Genomic DNA, 25780 nt, shown 5'->3' on the forward strand with positions numbered 1-25780 from the left:
TTAGCGCTGCGAGCTGTAAAGTTTATGGGAGAAAGTCCCGTCATTGCATGGTGTTACAGAGTAAGAAATCCAGATTAGAGATACCAAAAATATACAGCAAGAAAGATTTTATTAACAGTTAGGTTAAACAACTTTGTATTGTTGTTGTTTAACATTGATTTGTTACAGTTTACATTCTTTTTAATTTGTAATACATTGCAATACATTACACAAACATTGGGTATTTATGTAGTCTTTCTAGTCAGAGTTGGGACCTGTAGACACTGTCCATAAAATAAAAAGTGAGGTTTTTTCAAACGAGTACATCAAAAAGCAACTTTTTAGACATGTACAGGATCTCCAACTTAATATTTTTTACATTTCGACTCACCTTAATATATATATATATATATATATATATATATATATATATATATATATATATATATATATATATATATATATATATATATATATATATATATATATATATATATATAGAGAGAGAGAGAGAGAGAGAGAGAGAGAGAGATGAATAAAAAAGTATAAAATTAACAAAACTTCCACCATAACTACTGTTTTGTTAAACTGAGATCAGAGCTTTGGATCTTTCCGAACTAGCGCTCGAAAAAAATGTATGCTTCACTTAGTACGTTACGATTTGCGCTATCCAGCTATTTATAATATATCAGTTATTCTTGTAAGGCGTCATTTATCAGGTTTTTGACTCGTGGTTCTGATTGTCACAAAGGTGATTCCGAAAAAAAATAACGGTCAAATGTGTTTATCTAAAGTTATAATAGATTTTAAAAACAAAAATCCTTTAAGTAAATGTTTCAAAAGACTTCTCAAAATATCAGCTCTTTAAGAGTTTCTAGAAAACTTTGAAAATAATTCTAAAACTAGGTTTAAGCTTTTCGTATTTAATCATAGGTTTATTCATGTTGCATAACTTGTCTGTGGTATTACTCTTAGCTTCTCGTTTACTCATTAATACCAGGCATTTACACTAAGGTACTTAGACAATACTTTAGGTATTACATAATTATTATAAGATATATAAATGAAGGTATATAGGAATATAGGTGGTGCTAGTAATATTCTTAGCAAAACTCAAGAAAGTATTTTTTATTAAAGTTACATCTGAAAATTTGTTTAAAATGATGTGCTGATGTGCACTGTTAATACCTAGTTATTCATAGTTGCAACTGAATTTAAAATGCAAGAAGTTATTTATCATACTTAGATAATGTGGCACTTTTAGTTTGATGTTGCAGTATTGACATGCACAAATATGTATTGATGTTTTTGTATTTCTTTTTATATGATAGTAAGCTGGTTTATCCATACATTAGCTGCTATGAATTCAGTGTTGGTGACAGGTAGTAGCCGAGGAATTGGGCTTGAGTTTGTAAAGCAACTTGCAAAGAAATCAAAGCTGGTGATTGCATGTTGTCGGTCTCCTGAAAATGCAGATGTAATATATGTTTTTTCTTATCATATGTTTGGTGTAGCATTACATAAATGGATATGTATTTTGTTTCAATTATATTTATTATTCTAATACTTCATACATGGTAAACATTATGTTAAGCAAGTTCTATTACTTTTGTAAACTTTTGAAATACATTAACATATGAGTTAGCTTTAAGTTTCTTCAAATTATTTTATGTAAAAATTATTTTATTAAAGGAATCAATTTTTGAGCTAGAGTAGATTTTGGGTTAATTTAGGACTAGAATTAGTCCTGAAACAAACCTTGACCCTTTCATGGACCAATTTTGATGCATTGAAAAAAAACTTGATCAACATTTTTTTATTTAAGGTTGTTATGTAAATAATTCAAAAAATTATTTATGTTAAAAAAATCAAATACTATAGGTCAGTTTAAACTGTTGTTCTAAAACAACACTCTCCCTTAACAGGTTCTTTATAAAAAGATAAACTTTAATATTGACAATAATATGTAAGTCTTCGATTAGTAACTATGGTGCTATTACATTTTAACATTACAAAGTGAATTTATATACAGATTTATTTCAAACTTATTAGAACAAGTGCAATTTCTTAGTTAGTGTCAACAACAAAATCTAAAATCCTTCTTTCCTCTTGCTTGTTTTTCAAATTGTTACAAACTTCCTTTATTCAGTCCCTTTAAATAGTTCCAGTTCTCCTAGTTTCAACATTAAGTTCACTTATGAAAACTAGTTTTTTTTTTGTTTTTTTTTTTTAAAAAAAAAGCACCTTGTATTTACACCACTTAGTAAACTTTGTGTAAAGCAATATACTTTGTTTTCACCCATCAATATGCTTCAAATTTCATTGATTTTAGATTTGTCAGGCCCTCAGTGAACCTTAAATCATACACTATGCCAGAAACACCATATATAACCCAAATTTTATTTGATTTGTTTGGAAGGTACTGCTGTAATGATGATCAAACTCTAAAAGGTAAAATTTGCTCATCAATAAAATGATTTTCTTCTTACAGAATTCTCCTGCAATTTTTTCTAAAACAGTATCATTAATTAGTTAAATCTTAAATTACTTGTCATGTTTAGGATAATGAAAGATTTTTGAAAGATAATTTTAGCATTAAAATGGAGGAACCTTTTAGCTTTTTTATAGGTCTAGTTTCAGGAACACATGGTGTATGATACTCTTAAGACCAATATACGGGTTGATGTGCCAGTTTTGTTATTAATATCATTAAGTAATCCTATATATTTTTCTATATCATGATATGTTAATGGTGTAGAAATCCTAAGTTGGAGGCTAAAACTATCTGTATTTTTAACTATGGTGTCAATAGTGTCATCATCAAAGGCCTCTTTGAAATATTGATATGGTGTAAACATGGGATCAGCTGGTGGTGGATATGCTTGTCTCTGAAAATTTGTGCTAATTTATGAGAATTTCTTTTACTTGATTCTGATTAATGACTAATATCATTGTTTTTTTTTTTTCATTTGGTTCAATTTCATTTTTACTATAATATTCTTCATCATTACTATTATCAAAGTTTACTATTGTTGGTGTATTATTATATATTTTTTATTTTTTTAAATTATCATTAGATTTTCTAGTTTATATGACAAATATGATTTACAATATAAACATATAGTTTAAAATAAAGAATCAAAATAGTAAAAATATTGTCTATAAGATCTTTCAACTAAGTGCTTTAGTACAAAACTTATTAAACATCAGTAATTTTCCAAGTTGAGTATGAAATAAACTAAAACTCTTTTAAAATAGCAGTTGTTATTTTATATTAGATTAAAAATTAGTTGTGCAATGTTAGTGCAATGTTAAGTTGAGAAATTGTTATTTAAAATCATTCTGCTTTTTATATCATTAGCGCACATTAGTGTTTTATAACAGCAGTTATTTATGGATTGATCCTGCTATTAAGAAAAATTAATTAAGGACCAAATTTACACCAGTAAAAAAAAAGAAGTAAAACTAAGTAAGACTCAAGAATTTTTTTCAGGTGCGTTGCATAAATACAACTTCACAAAATTTAAATTTAATTCTGTCAAACTTTCTAGTTACATGTGCCAACAAACTAGTCTTTAAAATTGCAGCCAGAGTTATTAAAGAAATCAAATAGTTCTAACACACCAACCTTTTGTTTCTCTAAAGGCATGTTTAATCAGCTAGTATGAAACAGTTAATCAGAAGAGTACGTGTTGTTAATCTGCTGCATGAAAGGGTTAACATAGGTCAATACAAAATTAATTGGGTAGAATTCTTTTGAAATGATCAGTTGGCTAGTATTTTGCATGTGCTCTTAGTAGAATAACAAACAAAATAATTTATGTAATTTCAATTTGTTTTTTTTTGTTCTGCTAAAAAAATTATAATTTTTTGAATAACTATTGTTCACCTCTGAGGTACAAATATATCTATATGTTTAAGTTGTGATTAATAAATTTTGTAGGATTTGGCTGCTTTTGTTTCACATAACAAAAATGTTGAAGTTGTTGCGCTTGGTAAGTAAATAAATATTAGACTGGTTATTTGTTGCATGTATGTATGTATGTATGTATGTATGTATGTATGTATGTATGTATGTATGTATGTATGTATGTATGTATGTATGTATGTATGTATGCATGCATGCATGCATGCATGCATGCATGCATGCATGCATGCATGCATGCATGTATGCATGCATGTATGTATGCATGGATGGATGGATGGATGGATGCAAGGATGCATGGATGGATGCAAGGATGCATGGATGGATGCATGCATCCTTGCATCCATCCATCCACCCATGGTTGCATTTTTTTTATGATTAAGCAAGTTTACACACTAAGAAGAAACAAAATTATGTAAAGAAGTTTTAAAGTTGCTTTAGCAGATGCTCTGTTCCAAAAATTATGGTGGTGTAGGTTGTAGGTTATACTTTAGCAGATAATCACCTTTTGCTAATAGAGCTCTTCAACAATGTCATTTATAATTGAAATCTAAATATCAGTAATTTGAAACAAATTACTTTGAACGGTTTTTTAAAGTTTAATTAAATGTTTAGCTATTCAAATTAAAAAACCATTCTTGTTATCAAAGCAAGGTCTTCTACTTTTATTGTATATTGCTGTTCAGTAGCGGAGCTTGGAGGGGTAATAATCACTAGAACATGATTAATTGGTATGATACTTATTGCTATACTCAGGCTGATGAAAAGTCAGGGCATTGTTTTGAATTATAAGCTAATGAAATTCAATTTAAAATAAAGTTGTATGATGCACAAATAATCAAACAAACAAATAAACAATTTCTGTGTAATATATATAAATGTAATGTATAATATATAGTCTGACTGGTGTCTTTTCTTCTTTTCATTGTGTAAACATTAGAAAAAATTTCTTTTTTAATTAAGTCTTACTATTTAACTAATTTAAAAATAGCATAATGTAATAGTCCAATGGTGATTAAAGAATGATACTTATTATGTTTTTTTTTTTTTTTTTTTTTTTTTTTAAGATTTTACTGCTTTAATTTTCACTGCTGATTTATCTTCCTTATTCATAATAAAAATGGTATGCTATCTATTTATAGGCTGTTGTTGTGGTGACATTGGTAAATTAAGATTGTTGATATTTCCATGATAACAAGCACTCACTAGAAATAAATCTTTTGTTAAAATCTCTTCTCATTATATCTCTTCTTTTAATCTCTTCTTGTTATGACTTTTTTTTTGAAATTATATAACTTTTTTTTTCTCATTATATCTATCTATAACTTTTTTATTTGAAATTTTATTTCTTCCTTATACATGCAAATGCTTAAATTTTGATTATAAATGACCTTGCAGAAAAGTGGTATTGCTAAATCCTAAAGTATAGATTACATTACCATCATTTTCTAAAGTATAGATTACATTATCACCATTTTTGAAACAGAGCATCTGCTAAAGCTAATTCAAAGAAAGTTTTAAAAAAATTTTTGTACACTTTTGCTTATTAACAAAGCAGTGCACAAATTTGCTTAGTCATAAAAAAATTGATTTCGCTAATGGCAAAAACTTTAGGGCTTTTAAGCAGTAAAAATAGATTTTAAATACATAATTTAATTATCTTTGGATGATTAAAGAAGCTACAAACTTTATGAAATTAATTTCTCAAATTACTAAGTAAATCAGCCTTAGACAGTAAATCAAGTCATAATTTTAATTTAAATATCTAGAAAACCATTTTGAACTGGGTACCCAAATTTCTCTAGGAAAATCATTTGATTGAGTTCTTTAACTTTACCATGCTTCAATAAAAACAAAGAAGTAAAAAAGATTAAATTTGCTCAACTACTCTTATGTCTCTTTTAAATTTGTAATGATAATAAAGTAGTATTTTACTACTTTGTTTATTTGTTTCACACAGAGAAAAAAAGGAAAGTACACAAAAAATTAAAAAATATATTTTAATACAAATTGGCTTCTTTAGAAATAATAAAGTGTCTCCATTAGGTCATCTTGAACCTTTCTGAGGAAGCTGATCTATTATAGTAAAGAAATGATCTATTATTGTAAAGAAAGTGAGAAATAGTTATATTTGTCATTACATTAATGCTAAAACAGCAAATATAATGGTATTTAACGCTGTATTTATATTATACAAACATAGATGTAACAAATGAAGAGTCAATCAAAGAGGGTTATAAGAAAGTCTCAGGTTTAGTGAATGACAATGGACTAACATGTCTTATTAACAATGCTGGTATTGCATATTTCCAAGATTCAATATATCAATTTTCTCAAAGCAAGTGTGCAGAAATTTATTCTACAAATGCTATTGGACCTGCACTTATGGCTAAGGTAACATAAATTTATTTGTACTAAATTTATTTGTAAGCAAATATAAGTTTAGATGTAAATGTGAAGTTTGAAATCAAGTGATAACTTCTTGAAATAATAATTAGTATTAGTTATAATAATTCTTAATAACAGTCAAAAAGGTCAAAATTGTACAATTTTTAACTTAAAATGGTTTTATGAGAATTGTAAAATTTGCAAAAGCAATATTATTTTCAGTTAGTTGGACAGTTAAGATTAATATCATTTTTTAGTATTTAACTGATTAAAAGATTCTTTGAGTTGATTGTTTTTTTGTCAAAAAGGTTTAATGAGTCTTTACATAAATGTTTTAATTGCTTGTTTTTTTTTTAAAAAACTTATAGATTAGCCTTTATGCTGATGCTGAGTAAAAACATATTTTGATAAAATAAAGCCATGTAGGTAATGTAGTAAATGCAGCAGTTTTTTTTTTAATTTCTTTTTAATTCTTCCATTACTAATAAATCATAAGCAATGAAGTTATCTACTTTAAAAACTAAAATTAATTGGTTTTTAAATTAGAATAGGACTATGATAAATAATCAACTTATAAAATGCAGCAGATTTAAATTTTAACTTTGCAGACTTAGGATTTAACTTTACAGACTGTCCAATTTTAAACAGTATTACTTATTACTAAGGAGAGTCTAAGGAGGGATAATCAAAGGAAAGTTCCAGCAACTACTTAGTTAATCTTTTGGTTGAGTTTTAAAAGCTCTATTAACAATAAAAAATTGAGCTTTTACATTTTTGTTCAACTGAGAAAGCTTCTATCCATTATTAATAAGACATTAAAAGCTGGTTAAGTAAAATAAATATTTGTTTAGTAAAAGGTTTAAGTATCCTTCATCATAATTTTAAAAAAATCAAATCAGCATTAACATACTTAAGAATAACCCAGAATGTTTTGATTTTTTTGATAAAACAAACTGTAGTTTCTCTCAGGACTCTAAATCCACACTCTGTTAAAATTGAGATTAATACATATGAAATGAACCAGCAAAACCCTTTGCAAGTATTAATGTACACACTGTAGGATTACAAAAAACCATTTTTTCAAAATCTTTTAACTGCATTAAAGCGAGATATTCATGTTTTAAATATCTCTATTTTCAAGTATATTTGCCCATAACATTTATGCATATTTTTGGACTATTCTAGTAGCAGTTTTGGGTTGTGTGCAACTAACATCTCTATTAATGGGCTTAAGTAAAAAAAAATATCCAAGTATTATAAAGTTTGAACATTACAACACTTTCTCTTTTACTTTAATTTTGCACATAATACTGAGTTGTTAAGCATGCAGGACTATTCTACCAATATTTTTTTACTCAGATCAACAAGTAAAACCAATTAATGTTTGTAATACTAATTTTCTGTTAGAACTTAGCTAAACTGGAAAAGCTGTTTTCATTTTGTCAGTTGAATCAAATAAACAATTTGTTAAACTTTGTGGAGTCCAAAAGATGTTTACAATGCCAAATAAAGCAAAATCTCATGAAGACTGTTGTAAAAGTATTTGTTTTCTGTGCATGAGAAAAATAGATAGAGAACTCACTGACTTCATGATAAATAGAACACTTGAATTGCTGAAGACTGAATTGAACTTCAATGATGAAAGAGTACCAAGGAGCATTTGTTCTTATTGCAAAATTGTGCTGTAAAGATATGATCAAGGTGAGCTTAAATCTCCACTTTTTGACAACACAAGTATTTTGGTAAAGCCACTAACAAGAGCTGGTGGTTGTGATTGCCTTCTGTGTCAAATTGGAAAACTAAAGTTGAAAGAAGTACATTGATTGTCAAAAGCACAACCATCAGAATGCTGATTTACCAATACTCAAAGATAAACCAACACAGCTGATAAACTTACAACAGAAAACCTCCTACAAATTCAGTTGAACACAGGTTTATTTAACAGAGGGATGCGAGAGTTAGCATCTACTCTTAAAAGTGTTGCTGAAAGGAGAATTGAGCCATAATTTAATTCCAAAATCAGTCTAAGAGGAAAAACACTGGGAGAGTTTTGCACTTTCTCACAAGTTGAAATTTCACACAACCAAGGGTCTTCAAAGGTTCCCAAACAAGTTGTTCACTGCAAGAATTTAGAAGAACTACTTAAAGGACTTTTATCCAGAAGAATTGTCACACATCTGTTGAAATTTGAAATTGATGGAGGAGGAACATTCTTCAAAATCAGTTTTTGCATTGTTGAGCATTCTAAATATCAGCCAGGTCAGTCCCAAAAGAAGCAACAAATGTTTGAGAAACCATTTAAAGATTCTGGAGTGAAGGAGCAAATTTTGGTTTCTGTTTCCAAAGACATTCAAGAAAATTATGAAAATATTAGCACACTTCTTCAACTTATCAAAGCTGAAAATTTCCAATTTGTTTTCGCATATGACATGAAAATAGCTAATATTGCTTTTTGTCTTTAGTATCATACCAGTAAACATCCCTGTTGCTGGTGTGACACTGACTCCAAGAATCTTTTAAACTGTGGTACCTTGAAAACAATTGGATCACTGAATAGAAAATACCAGTCATTTCAAGTTTCTGGATGTGACCCTACTAAAACCAAACATTCCAGTAATGTGAAAAACTGTCCTTCAATCTATTGTCTAGATGATGCTGAAGTGTTGCAAATCATTCCTCCTATGGAACTTCACATCTTGTTAGGAATTATTAATCAGTTGTACAAAACTTTGGCCACAAGCAAAAGAATGCCCAAAATTTTTCACATTCAGGAAAAGCCATTTTATGGAGACCAGTTTGCCACAAACGATTGCTACAAATTATTACTAAATGTGGACATCCTCCAGGGATTGGCTGAACAATATTTTGAATACCATGCTGCAGAGTTCATTTGTGTATTGAAATCATTCAAAAATGTTGTCTCAGCATGTTTTGGATCACATCTCTATAAAGATCACTTAGAAAAAAATTGATGAATTTAAGTCATATCTTAGCCTACCAATTAGAGTAACACTCAAAGCACACGCTGTGATTTTCCACATCAAGCAATTCATTGCCAAGACCAAGAAACCTCTCAGCAGTTAGAGTGAACAGTCAACAGAAACTCTCCCCTCAGATTTCTAGAAAAATTGACAAAGATTCAAAAGGTCCAGCACACATCTTGACTATAAAAGTTCACTTTTCAATTGTGTAATTGACTACAACAGCAAGCACATTTAAAAATAAATACTAGCTATTACTTATTACTTATATGAACTATCAGAATACAATATTGTTTTGTTTCTTCATTTTTGTGTATGCTGGAATAGTTTACAATAAAAGAATTATGCATTCCAATTTTTTTTTGTTTACAATATCTTAAAAAGTTTCATTTCTGCATGTTTCTAATTAGAAAAACATTCCAAATTCGGCTATTAGAACAATCATTATCTATAAAAATATGCACTAATGTTCAGTGTGAAAATACTTGAAAATGGAGAGATTTCAAAACATGAATCTCATTCAGGAGTAATTAAATGATTTTGAAAAAGTGATTTTTACTAATTTTCAACTAAATGGTTGTTAAAACTTAAAATTATCAAAAGTTCTGTAATATGCTTTAACAAATTTTAAAGCATATATGTTATTTTTAACATATGTAAATGGTGTTTTTAATGCATATCTATGGTGGTTTTAATTCTTTTGGTTTTCAATTTGTTTTTTTTATTGACAGTTTTTTGTGTTGTGTCCAAAACTAAAAATTGTAAATAACTTAACTAAAAAAACCGTAACTAAATTTAGTCAACTGACATTTCAACGTAACTAAAATTAGTCAACTAATTTTGTAGTCCAACTGAATTTAGTCAACTAAATTTTTAGTCTAAGTAAATTTAGTCAACTAAGTTTTTAATTTGCAAAAAATATATTGTTACTGTTACCCAAAAAATACTTTTTTAAAATCTTGTTATGCATTAGTTGTGAAGTGGTTTGAGTGCTATGTTTTTAATTATAAATTGGAATTTTGTAATAAAACTTATCTAATTAGTCCATCATTATTATTAAATACTTGTTTTAAATTTTGGTTCAGATCTGGATTGTTTCAATTTCTACTTAAAGTGAATTAAAAATTATAAAACACATGTGAAATCAATTTATAAAAAAAGGCGGTGCCATTTTTTTGAAAAGTGTGTTACGCGCAGAAGCATTTTCAGATTTACTTTATATAATACCTGCAACTATTTTTTGAGGTAATAATACATAATTTATTTAGTTCTACACTCATAAAAACGCAGATATTTACAGTGACAACAATAAGATTGAAACAGTTAGACAATTAATGTTTTTTATTATTTCTATATTGTATAATTGAACAAATATCTTGTTCAACTCTCAATTTTGTTTTTCTTTTAAAATTTTTTATTAAAATGCTAATAACTAATTATGTTTTCGATATAAAATATCAGCTATTTTTGACGGAGCTGTTCTGCAAACAAACCAATTTTTATTTAATTCAATAAAAGAAAATTTGGGGCAATACTATGTACAAACAACATATTTATTACCTAATTGTTACAAATTATATTAAGCATTTTAAATTTCTTAAAAACAATAAATTTTGATGAATGTCTTTAAATTGATTTATTTGTCCATAGTTCATATTATGTTCATATAATTTTATGGTATTCAGTTTTTTTTAGCACTAAACCTTGTTTTAGTCCACTAATTTTAGTTAGACTAAAAAATTAGTTGGCTAATTTTAGTTACACCAAAATGTTAGTCGAGTAATTTTAGTTATGCTTAAAAGTCAGCCGACTAAATTTAGTTAGACTAAAAAGTTAGTCGAGCAATTTTAGTAACACTATAAAGTTAGTCGACTAATTTTGGTTAGACTAAAATGTTATTTGACTAATTTTAGTTATGCTAAAAAGTTAGTCGACTAAGTTTAGTTAGACTTAAAAGTTAGTCAACTAATTTTAGTTAGAATAAAACTAACCTTAACTCCCACCCCTAAATGTTTTGAAGTTTTCAATTACAAAGCTCTATTTTAGTAACACTAAGAAGTTTTAGTGTTACTAAAATAGAGCTTTGTAATTTATATATTTTACTATGCAATTGTTGTTATCAAAGAATTATGAAAAAACCTAAAAATACTATCTACTTTTGAAATTTTAGCTAATATTACAAAGCATAGTGTTTTTCTTAGATCTTTTTAATAAATGCTACAAATTTTAATAACTGTTTTTGATGTTCTAGAACTTCCTGCCATTGGTCAAAAAAGCAGCCATGCAAAGTTCTCAAAATAATTTTAGTGCATCTCGAGCTGCAATAATAAATATTTCTGCAATGTTAGGATCAATCAGTGAAACAAAGATTCTTGGTAAAATTGAATATAAAATGTCAAAGGTAAGGTTTTATTAGCTTTTGCCTAAATTCGTGCCTTTTTAAGTTATTTTATTCAAAATGGGAAAAAAGTATATGCATAAATATTCTTGGTGAGTGCCATATGATTTATTTTATTTCTATATATATCTCTTCTACATTTATTTTTATATGTACATCAGTTCTTATTAATATATTCTGCAATAGCTGTATATTGTTAGAATAAACATGGTTTTATAAGAAAATTTCAATACACAACAAAAATTTTATTAATTTCTTTTTTTAATTATATTTATCAAGATATTAGATTTATTTATAATTATAGATATAATTATTTATATAATTATATTTAGTAAGTTTAAATTATTAAATTTTGGCAGGAAATGCAAAATAAAGACAAAATAAAGAAATAAAATAAATAAAGACTAAAAAGCATTCAAATCATACGCAGATTCTAATCCAGGGCAGAGTAAACCAAAGAAAAACACACAGGTGGAATATTGGAAATTTAGTATACAACATCGAGATAAATGTTTTAAAAGCCATGGAACAAATCCATGTTTTCCTATATAACCTTGGAAAATATAAGACTTCTATGACAACCTGCTGGAACAGTAAAATAGATTATGAAAAATTCTGATGTAAGAAAAGCAAGAAGCAAATTTTACAAAAAAAAAAATTAGTTGCATAAAAGAAGTTGTTAACAACATAGAGAAAAGACAATTTTTAAATAATTATTTCAAAACCTTTATTATTCTGAAAAATGTTGATTTGGTTAAATGTTTAACCATAACTTAACAACTTAAAAGATGATCTCAAAGGGGCACAGAATCTTTGGGTACAATTAACATTAATCAGATGAAAAAGTTATTTTATATAATATAGTTATAGTTATTTAAATATAATATCTAAGTGAAAAAAGATGATCTCAAAGGGACAATCACAGAATCTTTGGGTTTAAAATTATTCAGATGAAAAAGTTAATTGGTCTAATCCCATCCTAATTGATATTTGCCAAAGGTTGCCTAACTGAATATTTTTTAAGTTTTTAACTTTTTTTAGGTTTTTTAGGTTTTAAATTTAAATAGAAAAAGCTTTTGCATATGAAAAGTTTATATGAAATAGTTTTTGTATTTATACACTGACATTACTAATTACATTACTTCACCAGCATTCAAACGCATAAAAACTTAATAAAAAGCAGCCTGACACCTTTTTTTCTAACAAAGTGTTTTTTTTAATTTCAATTTTGTACAAATATTTAGGTTTTATATATTAATTTATATTCTTCAGGCTGCACTGAATATGTTAACAAAAAGTCTGGCTTTGGAATTGAAATCTGACAAGATTCTAGTCGCTTCTTTATGTCCTGGGTGGGTCAAAACAGATATGGGTGGTCCCAAAGCAACACGTACTGTTGAGACAGCTGTTTCTAATTTACTAAAAGTTATAGAACAGTTAAATGAAAGTAGTAATGGAAACATGATTAATTGGGATGGAAGAGTATTCCAACCTTAGTTATATGTATATTTGTGTTGTATAAATATATAAAATGTTATTTAAGTATAATATCTTAGTGAAAATTCTTGAAACTACTTAATTTTATCAATTTATTAGAAACATTTTTTGAAACTAAAATTTTTTTTTTAAAAAAAAAAACAACATTTTAATGTTTTGATAAAAGTGGTTTATCAATTGCAAACTATACTATTATGTTTGACACTTTACTATTATGAAAGGTTTGTAAAAGATTTTATGTTCTCCTGTAACTGGTAAATAATAATTTTATTTGCATTATTATTTTATAATACTATTTTATTAAGATGAATATCTTTCTCATCAAGAGGTTTTTTGTGTTTTTATTTTTTGAAGAGATTTAATCCCCAAATCTTTTTTATAGTCACATTTTAAATCAAACTTAAATTATGAGTTTTAAAATGTAAGTTTTAGGTGTAGCCTGGAGTATTGCACAAACTGTTGTGCAATCCTAAAATGTGCTGTGATTTTTTTTGCATACATACATACATACATGCATGCATGCATGCATTCATACATACATACATACATACATACATACATACATACATACATACATACATACATACATACATACATACATACATACATACATACATACATACATACATACATACATACATACATACATACATACATACATACATATACATACATACAAATATATACTAGAGATGGGAAACAAACCGAACCCGAACCGAACTAGAACCTTATTCACGACAGAACCGAACCCGAGCTTTAGTTGTTACCAAACTGAACCGAACTCCAAATTTAAAACTGTTGGGAACGAACCGAATCAAACCAACTGTCCTTACCCTAACCAAGCCAAATAGAGGTTTGAAAAAGCGAAAATTTTGCAATTCGCACATCACTACAATATATAATATGATACATAACATAACCTAATGCATAACATACCGCAAGATTAGAATTATTTTGTTCCTATCATTTTAAGTGTTGGAAGAAAATGAGTTCGTAATTTTAGTAAGTAATAATTACTTTTAAAATATATTTTATTTTTTAAATTTTTTTCTAAATAGTTTGTTTAAATCAAAATTATTTAAACCATAAGTTTTTTTTTTTAAAAAAAAATAAAATTTTAAGTAATTTTTACTTTAATAAAAAAAATCAAAAACTTTCTCCCAACGTTTAAAATGAGAAATAGAACAAAATAATTCTAACCTCGCGATAAGTCTACAATTCATAACATTACTAACCAAAGCGGAAATGTTGTTTCTAAACATTTGCAATATTGAGGTGTTGTTAATGTTCTGAGGTTTTCATTCATATCTTAGTAATTAATGATTACAATAATTAATAATATTTTAGTAATAGTAACAGTAAATTAACTCGTAAATGGACCAAAAATATGTTAGGGAAATTGATAACAGACAGAGCAGCTCGCTTAGTACCTGCATCATGGACAAAGAGTGAATGCTGGACACGCTTCCGTTTCGTTGAAGTTTGAGATGAGGTTTGTCACTAGACTTAAAACATATATAGTTATTTAGTTTTATAAATATTTCAATAAATCAATAATCACCTGCATCTTCCAGTCATTGCATATTGCATACAATGCTAAACTGAGCAGCATTCAGGCTTGATAATTAATTGAATATCAAATGCTCAATAGAGTCAATTGACTTTAGTTACAATACATTTTATTTGATTTTTGTATAACTGTGAGTAATCATGTTATGATCAACAGGTTATCAAGGAGTTTACCGTTTGTAAGCAGTGTGGATTATGGTTGTCAGTGCCCTTGTTACTCGCTGCCATTGATAGCAAAATATATTCGTTACAAGTTGTTAGCAATATTTTAGAAATACAATGGTTTTTAGTACAAAAAAAGGGCATTATGTATTGTTATGTATTTAATGTCTATTGTTTATTACTTTATACTTTACAGGTTCCTAAACATATACGTGAAAATGCTCAATGTGTAGCCTTGCACATTATTGCAAAAGACATTCAGCCATTCTCATGTGTTCAGGATGATGGGTTCCGTCACTTTGCTCAAACAATGATTGATATTGGATCGAAGTATAGATCAGTGCTACTTGAGGATATTATTTGTGATCGAACAACGCTGTCTAAGACACTACTACCAAAGTTTTACAACGAATGTATTTGAAAGCTGAAAGACGAACTTGCTGGGGTTACTATTATTGCAATAACAACTGATCACTGGACCGATGACATTCTAAAACATTCTTATCAGACTTTTACAGCACATTCCATTAACAGCAGTTATTGCCTTATAAGTAAGTGTGTTGGATTGTTTGAGTTTAGTGAGTCTAAGACTGGCATTGCTGTAAAAGCAAAGACAACTGAAATGCTTAAATTTTTCCCTCAGACTATAAAAAGTGACAATTTGATATTTGTGACTGATAATGGGAGTTATACAAAGTCGGCTTATCACAATGATGTACGACTTAGCTGTGCAGGTCATAATCTGAATTTAGCTGTTGAAACGGCTTTAAAATCCCCTGGTGCTAATTTAGTTCATGAAATGACCAAGACTTCAAAGGAAATGGTGGGCTACTTTAAACATAGTGGGAAAAACCAGGAACTAAATCACACTCTCAAACAGGATGTTGCGACTCATTGGAACAGTCAATTTTTTCTTTTGCAATCATTGTCATGCCAGTTAGATTATGTCAAGTCAATTCTTGCTGATTCAAAGCAGTTTGACAAACATAAGCAACTGAACAACGTTAATGAAAAATTGTTGCATGACGTCGTAAAATTTTTGCATCCCTTTTACAAGGCTACTGTGCTATTGTCACATGACAATGTGCCGACATCCCCTGATGTATGGCAAATGCTATTTTGTCTTCGGTCAGTCTGTAAGATCAATGGTTCAGACAGTGACAATATGGGTGATTTAATGAAAAATATGTTTGTTATCCTTTGCACAAGCTATCAAAACTTATTGTTCCTTCTTACAAATACTTGCCTTTTGTCAACACAGAAGATCGCAACTTTGTGTATTCAGAGATGCTTAGTATGGTGGACAAAATTATTTCTTCTTCACCAAATCAGATGATACGCAAGGAGTCAGGCAACACAGACAGCTTTAGTGAATGCAGCGTGTGATGCATTGCAGTTCTGGAAAGACAATGACCGTGAACATAAGCTTCCGACGATGGCACTGATTGGTAGAAAGTTGTTGGCTATTTCTGCTACAAGTACTGCCAGTGAAAGAGTGTTTTCAGTGTGTGGGGTGACAATGAGTGAGCGCAGGGCTCGCCTAAACCCAGAAACATTGGAAATGTTGATATTTCTCAAATACAACATGCAGCCCTGATTACAAGACTGACTACTTAAGCTACCGTTATCTGTGTTCAGAACCGTTATCAGTAGGCTACTTAAGCTACCATTATCTGTGTTCAGAAAGTTACTGCTTTAATGTTTTGTGCGCTTTAACTGCAGCTATTAGCAACTGCATTGTTTTTTAAACTTTTGAAGTTGCAGTATAAAAGCATGGCAAATTATTTCAAGTTATTTGCAATGCTTTAAATACTTAATATTACTTTAATTCATTTGTGTTTTATCATTGTGGATGTAAAGCTTTGTAACTAATAAAAAAATAGTTGTGTTGATCCCGAACCGAACTCAAACATTAGATATAACCGAACCGAACCGGACCTGAACTTTAAAAAAAGGTTCGATTCCCATCTCTAATACATACATACATACATACATACATACATACATACATACATACATACATACATACATACATACATACATACATACATACATACATACATACATACATACATACATACATACATACATACATACATACATACATACATACATACATACATACATACATGCATACATACATACATACATACATACATACATACATACATACATACATACATACATACATACATACATACATACATACATACATACATACATTACATACATACATTACATACATACATACAATCCATCCATCCATCCATCCATGCATATCTAAAACTCTTCTTTCATTACTTAACAAGTATTACATATAAGCAATTATATTCCCTGAACTTCATAAAAAAACTATTTTTAGTTTAAAAGTTGAAAGTGTATAAGTTATTTACAGTTTCTCTCTAGAGGCGAAGGATGAACAAACTCAGGCTCAGAAGTTTATATGTGTTATAAAGATTTAGATCTGCTCTTTTTAAATACCAAGTTATAGATTATAAATACCATAGTTTTGCTAAAGATTGTTAGATCAGCCAATCCTTCATTAAATGTTTAGGCATGGCAGGATGTTTATTCTAAATAATTAAATATCCTCTCTTACTTGGGAAACAAAACTCTGTTCTTAGAAAATATATCTTAATGGCTTTAGTGTAGAAAAAGTAAAAAAGAAAAAGAATAATGTAACAAAAACAAAAGAAAAGGAACTAGAGAATGAAAAAGCTGATTCTTCCAAGTTGAAAATTTACTTATTTCTTTATTGATTCTTAACACTGATCCAACATGCTTCACATTAATACACTTACAAAAGCAGCTTCACATTAATACACTTACAAAAGCAGCTTCACATTAATACACTTACAAAAGCAGCTTCACATTAATACACTTACAAAATATACTCAATGAAGTGAATATGTTTAACATTGCATAAAATTCTCAGAAATTGTTTTACATGAAGGCATTTTTTAAATTGTTCAACATGAAAAGTTGTATCACTGCTTCTTTACTTAAACAAGAAATTTTAATACATTTTTTATAAAAATTATTATACTCTGTTAACATATACATTATAATGCTTTTGATATTTTTATCTTCCATTGATACATTTTTGAAAAAGAAAGTAAGTAGTTACTGAATTGCATACTGAATTTTTTTTAAGCAGGCTGCACTTAACATACTAAAATTTTAGCTATCAAGTTGAAACTGGAAAAGATCTTAGTTGCCTCTACATGCCCTGGGTGGGTTCAAACAGATGTGGGTAATCCCACTGCGCTTCCTGCAGTGGAGGTAATCGTTTTGATTAGCTCGACTTGTTTGAAAATTTAAATGAAAGCAATTGTGAATTTATAATGAATTGGAATTGCAGAATGTGTGGGTTTTAAATTTTTTATGATGACTTTTACACTGATAAACAGCCTTGAGTGATATTTATGTTGACATATGCTAGTTTGTTGTTATTGGTAAATATATCTTACTACTATAAAAGGCCGATTCTGGCGCATTGATACCCCTTAAGTATGGGAGGGTATGTATATCGTTGCATAGGGTGACATTAAGGACTTCTTACTGTGTTTTTAATTAGTGTTCTGGCGCATGGATAGCGTAATGGGGGGTTCAATGTTTTTTTCCAAGATGTGTAAAGAAGTATAAAAATAATCATTTGTGTATCTTTTAAGATGCGTAAAAATTCGAAGAATTTGTTTCAAATAAACTAAATTTTTCATACCTTTTTATTTTCTTACCTTGTAGTGTCCAATAGCCAATGTGGTGTGATCATTCAATAGGATTCTTTTGTCATCTTTTGCGCTGAGTGCAACTTTGTTAATTTCTTCAGTGTAGATGTCGTGAAGATGAGATCTGAAAACGTTCATGGTCGCAAGTTGTTCATTTCCAGTCAATAAGCAGTCTTTAAAATGTTGGTGAGTAATCTTATTTTTGACCACGTTCTTTTTCATCCCTTTGCATTTTTTGTGTTCATCTTTAGTGATTTTGTAAGAGTAGAGCTTGGGTCTAAGTCCAACAAACTCTTTAATTATTTTTCCTCCGGCTTCGTCTTTGAACATGCCGATGGTCTTATTATTTAATCCTACTTCAAAGCCAACGTTTTCAATGGCAGGATGGTTATTAGAAAAGTTGCTCGTGTCAAACATGTTTTTAAGATCGTTTGAAATGTCTTTGAAAAAATCATCCGTTTCGATTTCGTAAAAAAGTGAGTCAGTGTCGGTCATGAGCAGCTTGGCTTTATCACCGTATTTAGGTTTGATGTATCCGTAATGGAAATCAAACATCAAAGTTTTGCTCAAATCGAGGATGCTCATTCCCAAGTAAACAGGTTTATCGTAAAAGCATTTTGTTTTTTCCATGTGAATTGCGATTAAGTTTTCATCAAAAATGGTGTTTCGTTTATAACGAGGGGCTTTGGATAATTTTAAAGCTTCTTTTTTAGTGGTGATGAGTCTGACATCAACGCGCTTAAGAATATTTTCCATTGTTTTTCCAAAGACAGAGTTATTCATGAGTTTGAAAAATTCCTTATCAGATTCGTTGGTAGCTTCTTTTCTCTCATTGGTGTTGAGGTCAATGTATTCTTTCATGAAGGGTTCTTCTCTAAAGGTGATTCCTCGATGAATTTTGGTGATGACCAAGCCCAATCGTTCATAGAGTTTTAGGTTTTCATGATGAACGACGTATTTTTCTTTCTTGTTTAAATTTGGAACAAGTTTGTCTACTTTTCCAATGGTTAATCTTTCAGGAGCCAAAGGGTAGTCGTTGTGTAAATCGTGAAGCTCATCAGGATAGCTCAAATCGACTTCAAGAATGCATGGCATGCTGCGCCAATTTTGAAGATCATTCATCCATCTGAATCCTCCAACGGGAAGAGGTTTGCTCATGGCCCATCCGTATAAATTGTTGGCGTCTAAATACTGAAGGAATTTCGATGGTTTTGAAGGATCATATTCGTCCATGTATTTGTTGTTAGCATTTCCAAGTCGGTTGGATATCATGCTGATTCCACCGCGTATTCCTTTTCGGATCATGTTGAGCATGTCAATATCGGTTATCAATTCCAATTTAATTTTAGTTTTCTTTAACATGGCGTCCCAGGCTAATCCAGGAGAGGTGTAATACCAGGCGGGATCAAGGCCGTAACATTTTATGCAGACGTTTCTAAAATTTTCAAAGGCATCTGCAAGAATCAGCACGTCAGACTTGTTGTATAGCTCGTGGTAATCTTTAAAGGTTTCGCATCCAAATACTTTCCAAACGTTTTGTGCATGCGCGTAGTCTTCCTCTTTTGCTGGTTCATCTTCCAATTTGGAATCAAAGGATTCTTTTGGCGGCAATTGCGTTTCGTAAAACTTTTTAATGGAGTCTACCCATTCATAAGGGTAAATGCCTTTTTTTCTTATCAAGTTGAACTGTTTATCTTCAGAAAAATATTTTTTAACGTTTTTGCATTGATCGTCGGTTAGATTTTTAGCCAGTTTTTCTAATTTGTCAGGCATGAATCTGGTGGTGTCAATAAACCTAATTTCTTTCCAAACTCCTTGAAGTTTACCTTTTTTATTGATAAATTCTCTTACTTTGATTTTTTTCGAGAAGCTGATGTAATTTTCTTCGTTGTTGGGTATGCAATTGAGCTTTCCACCTAATTTCTTGATGAATAAATGACAGTCGTAGCCAGACAAGTTATGAAAGGCAACGGGAATAAATTTTGGAATTTGATAATCCAAGTTGCATTTCTTATGAGCAGCACCACGGTATTTTCCAGTCAAATGACAGTGGTCCCATACTTTATCACCGTTAAGATCTTTATTGCAAATGTGACATTCAGTTGCAGCTTCAAACTTCTTCTTGTCCTCATCAGTTTCTATTCTATTTTTTTCCCATTGTTGTTGAAGTAAATCGCTGTCGTTCCAAATCTTTTTAAGGTCTGCTTCAAGCCTGGTGATAAATTTTTTAGCCACGTCATCATCATCGCTTTCAGCTGTGTACGTTTCAAGCTTTCCCTTGTAAATGGTCTCGTCGTAGCATTTGATATAATAGACGATGGAACTTGGGACATGCTTTTGATATTGTTTGGTGTATGACTGTTTTGAGTCAGGGGTGCAAGTGTTGATGGTCTTGATGAAACTTTCAAAGTCGGCATAGACCACAAACGGATGTCTCATACTCTTTTGAAAGTTTTTAAACTCAAGGGTCGACCCTTCTTTAGGAAGATCGATTCTCATTGGAGCATTATCATAGCAGTCTTCTCGATGGATTTGAAGCTTTTCTTCTTGACCAAAACCTTGCATGCACCTTCTGCAAAAATATCTTTTATGTTGCTTTTTCGATGCTGAAGAACCGGCAAACCGACTGAAATTTTTAATGAGACAATAATGGCTGTTTTCTTCGTTTGAAATATACAACAAATCAACACAGTGCTTTCGGTCCATAAAATCAGATACTCGTAAAGGTTGAGGTGCTTTTTCTTCATACTCATAGACGTTTACGCTAATTTCAGGATTATTCACTTCAAACTTGTCGATTTTATGGTAATCAACAGGAAATTTTATTCCATCCCAATCGAGCTCTTCTGATTTTAGAATCAAGTCATCATCAATTCTTTCGTTGTCTCTATTTTTAAGGTTTAGAGATCTGGTGACGCACCACTTGAAGCATTCATTGTCGTTGTTTTCCATGTTGACAATGGCCTTTTTGTTTTTTAACTTGGGAGGTAGCTCCATGCAGGAAGAACCGCTGAGAGGTCTATAGTCGATAAAATTGTCCATTTTTAAAATCTTGGACAAGACGCCATTAGATCCCAACTTGTTGTATTTGACACTATTTTCCAAGATTTTTTCTTCCATTTGCCTTATTAACGTTCTTAAATCCGTTGCCGCTAGAATAATTTCCGAGTTGGATGAAAAGTTTGCCATTCGAGTGACTTCTTCACCAGTCATGATGCTTACAGATTTCATTTCACACGTTAAAATAATTCTTACCTTTGTGTTTCTTTCTCCTTCCATGGTTTGAATGGCAGACTCTCTTACCAAATTAAAAAAGGATGCAATGTCTTGGTATCGAGGGTTCTATCCATTCTTTAATATCATTAAACTTAGTTGTAACAAAGGATGCTACACTTTTTGCAGCTGCCGTCAGACTTGAAAATAAACCAGGTCTTGGTGCTGGAACCGGTCTAGGTGTAATAACGTTTGTTGAATCGATAACCATTGTGTTAAGAATAGAGGGTTCATCTCTTGTCATCCTATTTTGCAATAGAGTAGAAGGTTCGAATGAAATCAAGTCGCTAGACCTTGGTCTTGGGGCAGGCACAGGTCTTTCAGAACCAACAACAAACCTTACTTTTGTCGGTTTTATAGAAACTTTTACAGGTGGTTTAACAAACCTAACCACGGTAGGTCTTTCATTAACAGGCAACGGTCTTGCCTCAGTCGTTCGTCTACGAGTAGAAGCAGCGACAACTCTAGGAGGAGCAGCAGGCTGCAAAGCCCTTACAAGATCCTCCTTTCTCAACTTGTAATAATATTTAATATTTTGCTTTTTAGCAATTTCTCGCAACTCTTTTACCGTTTTGTTTTCCATTTTAATAACACAAGATTTTTATTTATATCATTCTTCAATTTTTAAATTCAATATATAAAAGAATTTAAAAACTTCTCGCGCTAAAAATCTCATACTTGTTTCCATCCACTACTTTTCCATTTCGTCTCGCAAAGTACTGCCAGCTATGTCCCGTCTTTTTCTTCGATTCATAAGCAGACTTGTATTCTACCACCTCACCAGTATCAACATGAGTTATTCTCAAACCTAAAGGATTATTTCTAATTAAACCAAGTCTCGCATATTTAGGATCAAGAGGTTTCTTTTCTTTTTTCTCATTTTTTCTAGGTCTTCCAACAGGTCTCACCTCTTTCGAGTTTTCCAAAAATGCATCTTTATCAATCAAGTTGTTTTCAACCGCAAGCATCATGAGCGACATTTTATTGTCAGACGTTTTGGAAACACCATTTTCTTTCAGTAATTTTTTCAAAAGCTTTCTTGTGTAAGTCATCTTTTATTATGCTAAGATTTTATTTAAATCAAATTCGATTTTTTTTCATTTCTGAGATCTGAAGAATCTTAAAGTTTTCATACACAATGTCTTTGGAACCGAGTGAATGATTTAAAATTGCGCTTTTTAATTCTCCAGAAATCTTTTTTTTCTCCTCGAAATCGCAATCCAAAACAAGCACATACTTGTCAATCATTCTTAGCCTTTCTTCTTTAGACAAGCCTTTCCAAGTACTGAGATGCTCTTTGATTTTCTTTTCCATTCGTGAATATTCCGTCTCGCCACTCCATACAAGTCGGTAAAGCTTGTCTCTCTCTCCATCACAGTACTCTTTTGGAATATTAAAATCTCCGTTTTCAGTGACGTAAACAGATTCACGAAAAACACCTGTTTTTCCAAATGCAAGAAGCTCAAGATGTCTTTTTTTATTTGCGTTAGTCTCTTTGATACTACATTCTAGAAAAAACGGAAAAAACTGTTTCATTTTATTCTTCTTGTAACCGATTTAATCCATTTTTAAGATCCTTTTTCGGTCTACCCACAGGTCGCTCTTCCTTCACGTCTTTAATCCATTCGTTTTTATCAATCAAGTTGTTTTCAACCGCAAGCATCATGAGCGACATTTTATTGTTTGACGTTTTGGAAATTCCGTTTTCTTTCAGTAATTTTTTCAAATCCTTTTTCGTATACCTCATTTTTTTTATTAAAAAATATTATTTTGAAAACATTTCAATAAACAATATTCATTCTGCTTCCATCTGATTTAAGTCTAAGCAATTTATCGGAAATGAGGACAGCAAAGGCTTGAGTGTTTGCAGGAACGTTTGCATTGAATGTAGCTTTTATTTGCACATCTATTACTGAAGTTTTTAACCTCTCAGCCTGCTTGCTTACATCAAAAACAAAAAGAGGACAAATGTATCTATAATTCAAGGCAGACAAATTGGGTTGAGCTATAATTTCGTTTGTTCCATAAAGCCTATTGTCAAACTTGCATGCGTCTCTATATGCTCTCGAGTATTTGTTGTTATTAAAGTCTAAATTGTAATCAACAGCAGGATACCTTTCACTGTTTAAGGTGACATATATGTTTTTCAAATCGCAGTGATCAAAGACTGAAGGATTTAATTCTTGACTTCCAGATTTATTGGTTTGGAATCCAACAACGACATACCTAGGTCTTTCACTAGCAGATCTTGCGCTTAACCTCCAACTAAAGTTGTTTGATACAGGAACAGCGATGGTATCACATTGTCTAGATCTGAACGAAAATGGAACATCTACTTTTGATTCAATGATTTTGTAAAGATTGTTACTAGTTACAACAGATGGTGTGACATGAGGCATAAACAAAGACAATTTAGTCAAATCCACTTTTCCTGCAGCTGTTGCAGCTGCTCTAAAAATAGCATCACTATCGCTCTTTCTCACAAGAGCAAGTGTATGCTTAAATCCATAGAGAACTTTATCGTAATCGTCGCAAAATCCAAAAATGTGCTTTAAAGGAATGCAGAACGAAAACGTTCCTTTTTCTTCGGGCTGTACAATGATGTAATTTTGCCTTTGCTTAAACCCAGTGTTGTTGACAAGATCTGCTAAAGCTGTTATGTCTCTTTGCCACAGCTGGTTCATACCCTCTGAAATTTGAAACTCTACTGGATATTTGAGGTATCCAATCATGGTGGTAGCGTGTCCAGGATCGTAAATGGTTTCCACCTCTTGATTCGACAACTGATAAGAAATCTGACTGAACATGTGCATGATACCGTTGTTAACCAAAGTAACGACATCTGCATCCGCATAGGAAGTTCCATCCGCTTTTAAAAGTCTTCCTTCAACCAAAAGATAAGCCTCAGATGGAAGCGTGAACAAATCTTGCTGCTCAATATTGATTCTTATTTCTCCATCAACGTTTAGATTCTTATTCACTGGTTCGTATTCATGAAACTCAAATCTCTCAATTTCTTCATCAACAATAATCTCTTCTGTAAAATTTAAAACATCGGAATTTGCCATTTTTATATATCAAAGAAAAAAAATTTCTAGATCCTCATGCAATCAAAAGCCCATTTCCCTTTTTTACCAGGTCTTGTATTCTAATCGCTTTGTTCTTCGACAATCCTGATCCAAACATAGAATATTCATCTATAATCGGTGCTGCTCTGTTAACAATGTTTGAAATAATTTCTTTGCTTTTAAGGCTGAGATCATTCTTTGCAGCTTCATGTGGTTTTGGAGTTCCAGTCTTGGAATACAATTTCTCAATGGTCTTTTTACCTTTATCAATAGCCACATCTCTAGCAGTGGAAATGGCTGTAGAAGCTAGTTCTTTTCCTGCAGATTTAGTAGCCATGATTGCTTCTCTCCCCAGTTCAGTTTTTGCAATTTTATTAGCCAAAGTAGATGCTGCTCTTGAAGCGCTTGAAGATGCTGCTCTTCTCAAGAAATTCTTAAGCGTGTCAATTATACCACTTCCACCCACAATATGCTTCTTAACATATCTATTTCTATAAACGATCATTTTTATTTCCATAGATTTTTTTTATTTACTGGTGAAACTAGAATCTCCCGTGTTGACAATTCCACATTCTTTTTTTCTTGTCTTTTTTGGTAACTCATCCCTGACAAACACGCCTCTAAAGTTTTTAATTTTGAGCTTTTTCACAGCATCTATTAATTGAAAGTTGGTCAGAGGTTTGTTCGGTAGTGCAATTCCTTCAACGTTGATCATTTTTTAAAATTCAGAAAAATTTTAAAAAAATTCGAAGAATTTTTTTCCATGGATTTCACAAGTGATTTACATTTCATCATCCGGTTCTATTTCATTA

General features: G+C 30.5%; 1 protein-coding gene across 1 annotated transcript in view; it reads left to right on the forward strand.

The window, feature by feature from the left end:
• The first annotated feature begins 851 nt into the window (after positions 1 to 851).
• LOC145183934 (uncharacterized) overlaps positions 852 to 25780 on the forward strand; it is a 33181-nt gene continuing 8252 nt past the window's right edge. The window contains exons 1-6 of the mRNA XM_090093022.1: positions 852 to 993; positions 1311 to 1456; positions 3923 to 3974; positions 6108 to 6298; positions 11525 to 11674; positions 12944 to 13043. Coding sequence (XP_089949148.1) covers positions 1340 to 1456; positions 3923 to 3974; positions 6108 to 6298; positions 11525 to 11674; positions 12944 to 13043 — 610 coding nt within the window. The 5' untranslated portion in view covers positions 852 to 993; positions 1311 to 1339. The remainder of the gene's footprint in view (positions 994 to 1310; positions 1457 to 3922; positions 3975 to 6107; positions 6299 to 11524; positions 11675 to 12943; positions 13044 to 25780) is intronic.

The sequence above is a fragment of the Hydra viridissima genome, unplaced genomic scaffold (genome assembly GCF_058129835.1).
Source record: "Hydra viridissima isolate aposymbiotic clone 2 unplaced genomic scaffold, HvirCarnegie_v1 scaffold_7, whole genome shotgun sequence".
NCBI classification, from domain to species: Eukaryota; Metazoa; Cnidaria; class Hydrozoa; order Anthoathecata; family Hydridae; genus Hydra; species Hydra viridissima.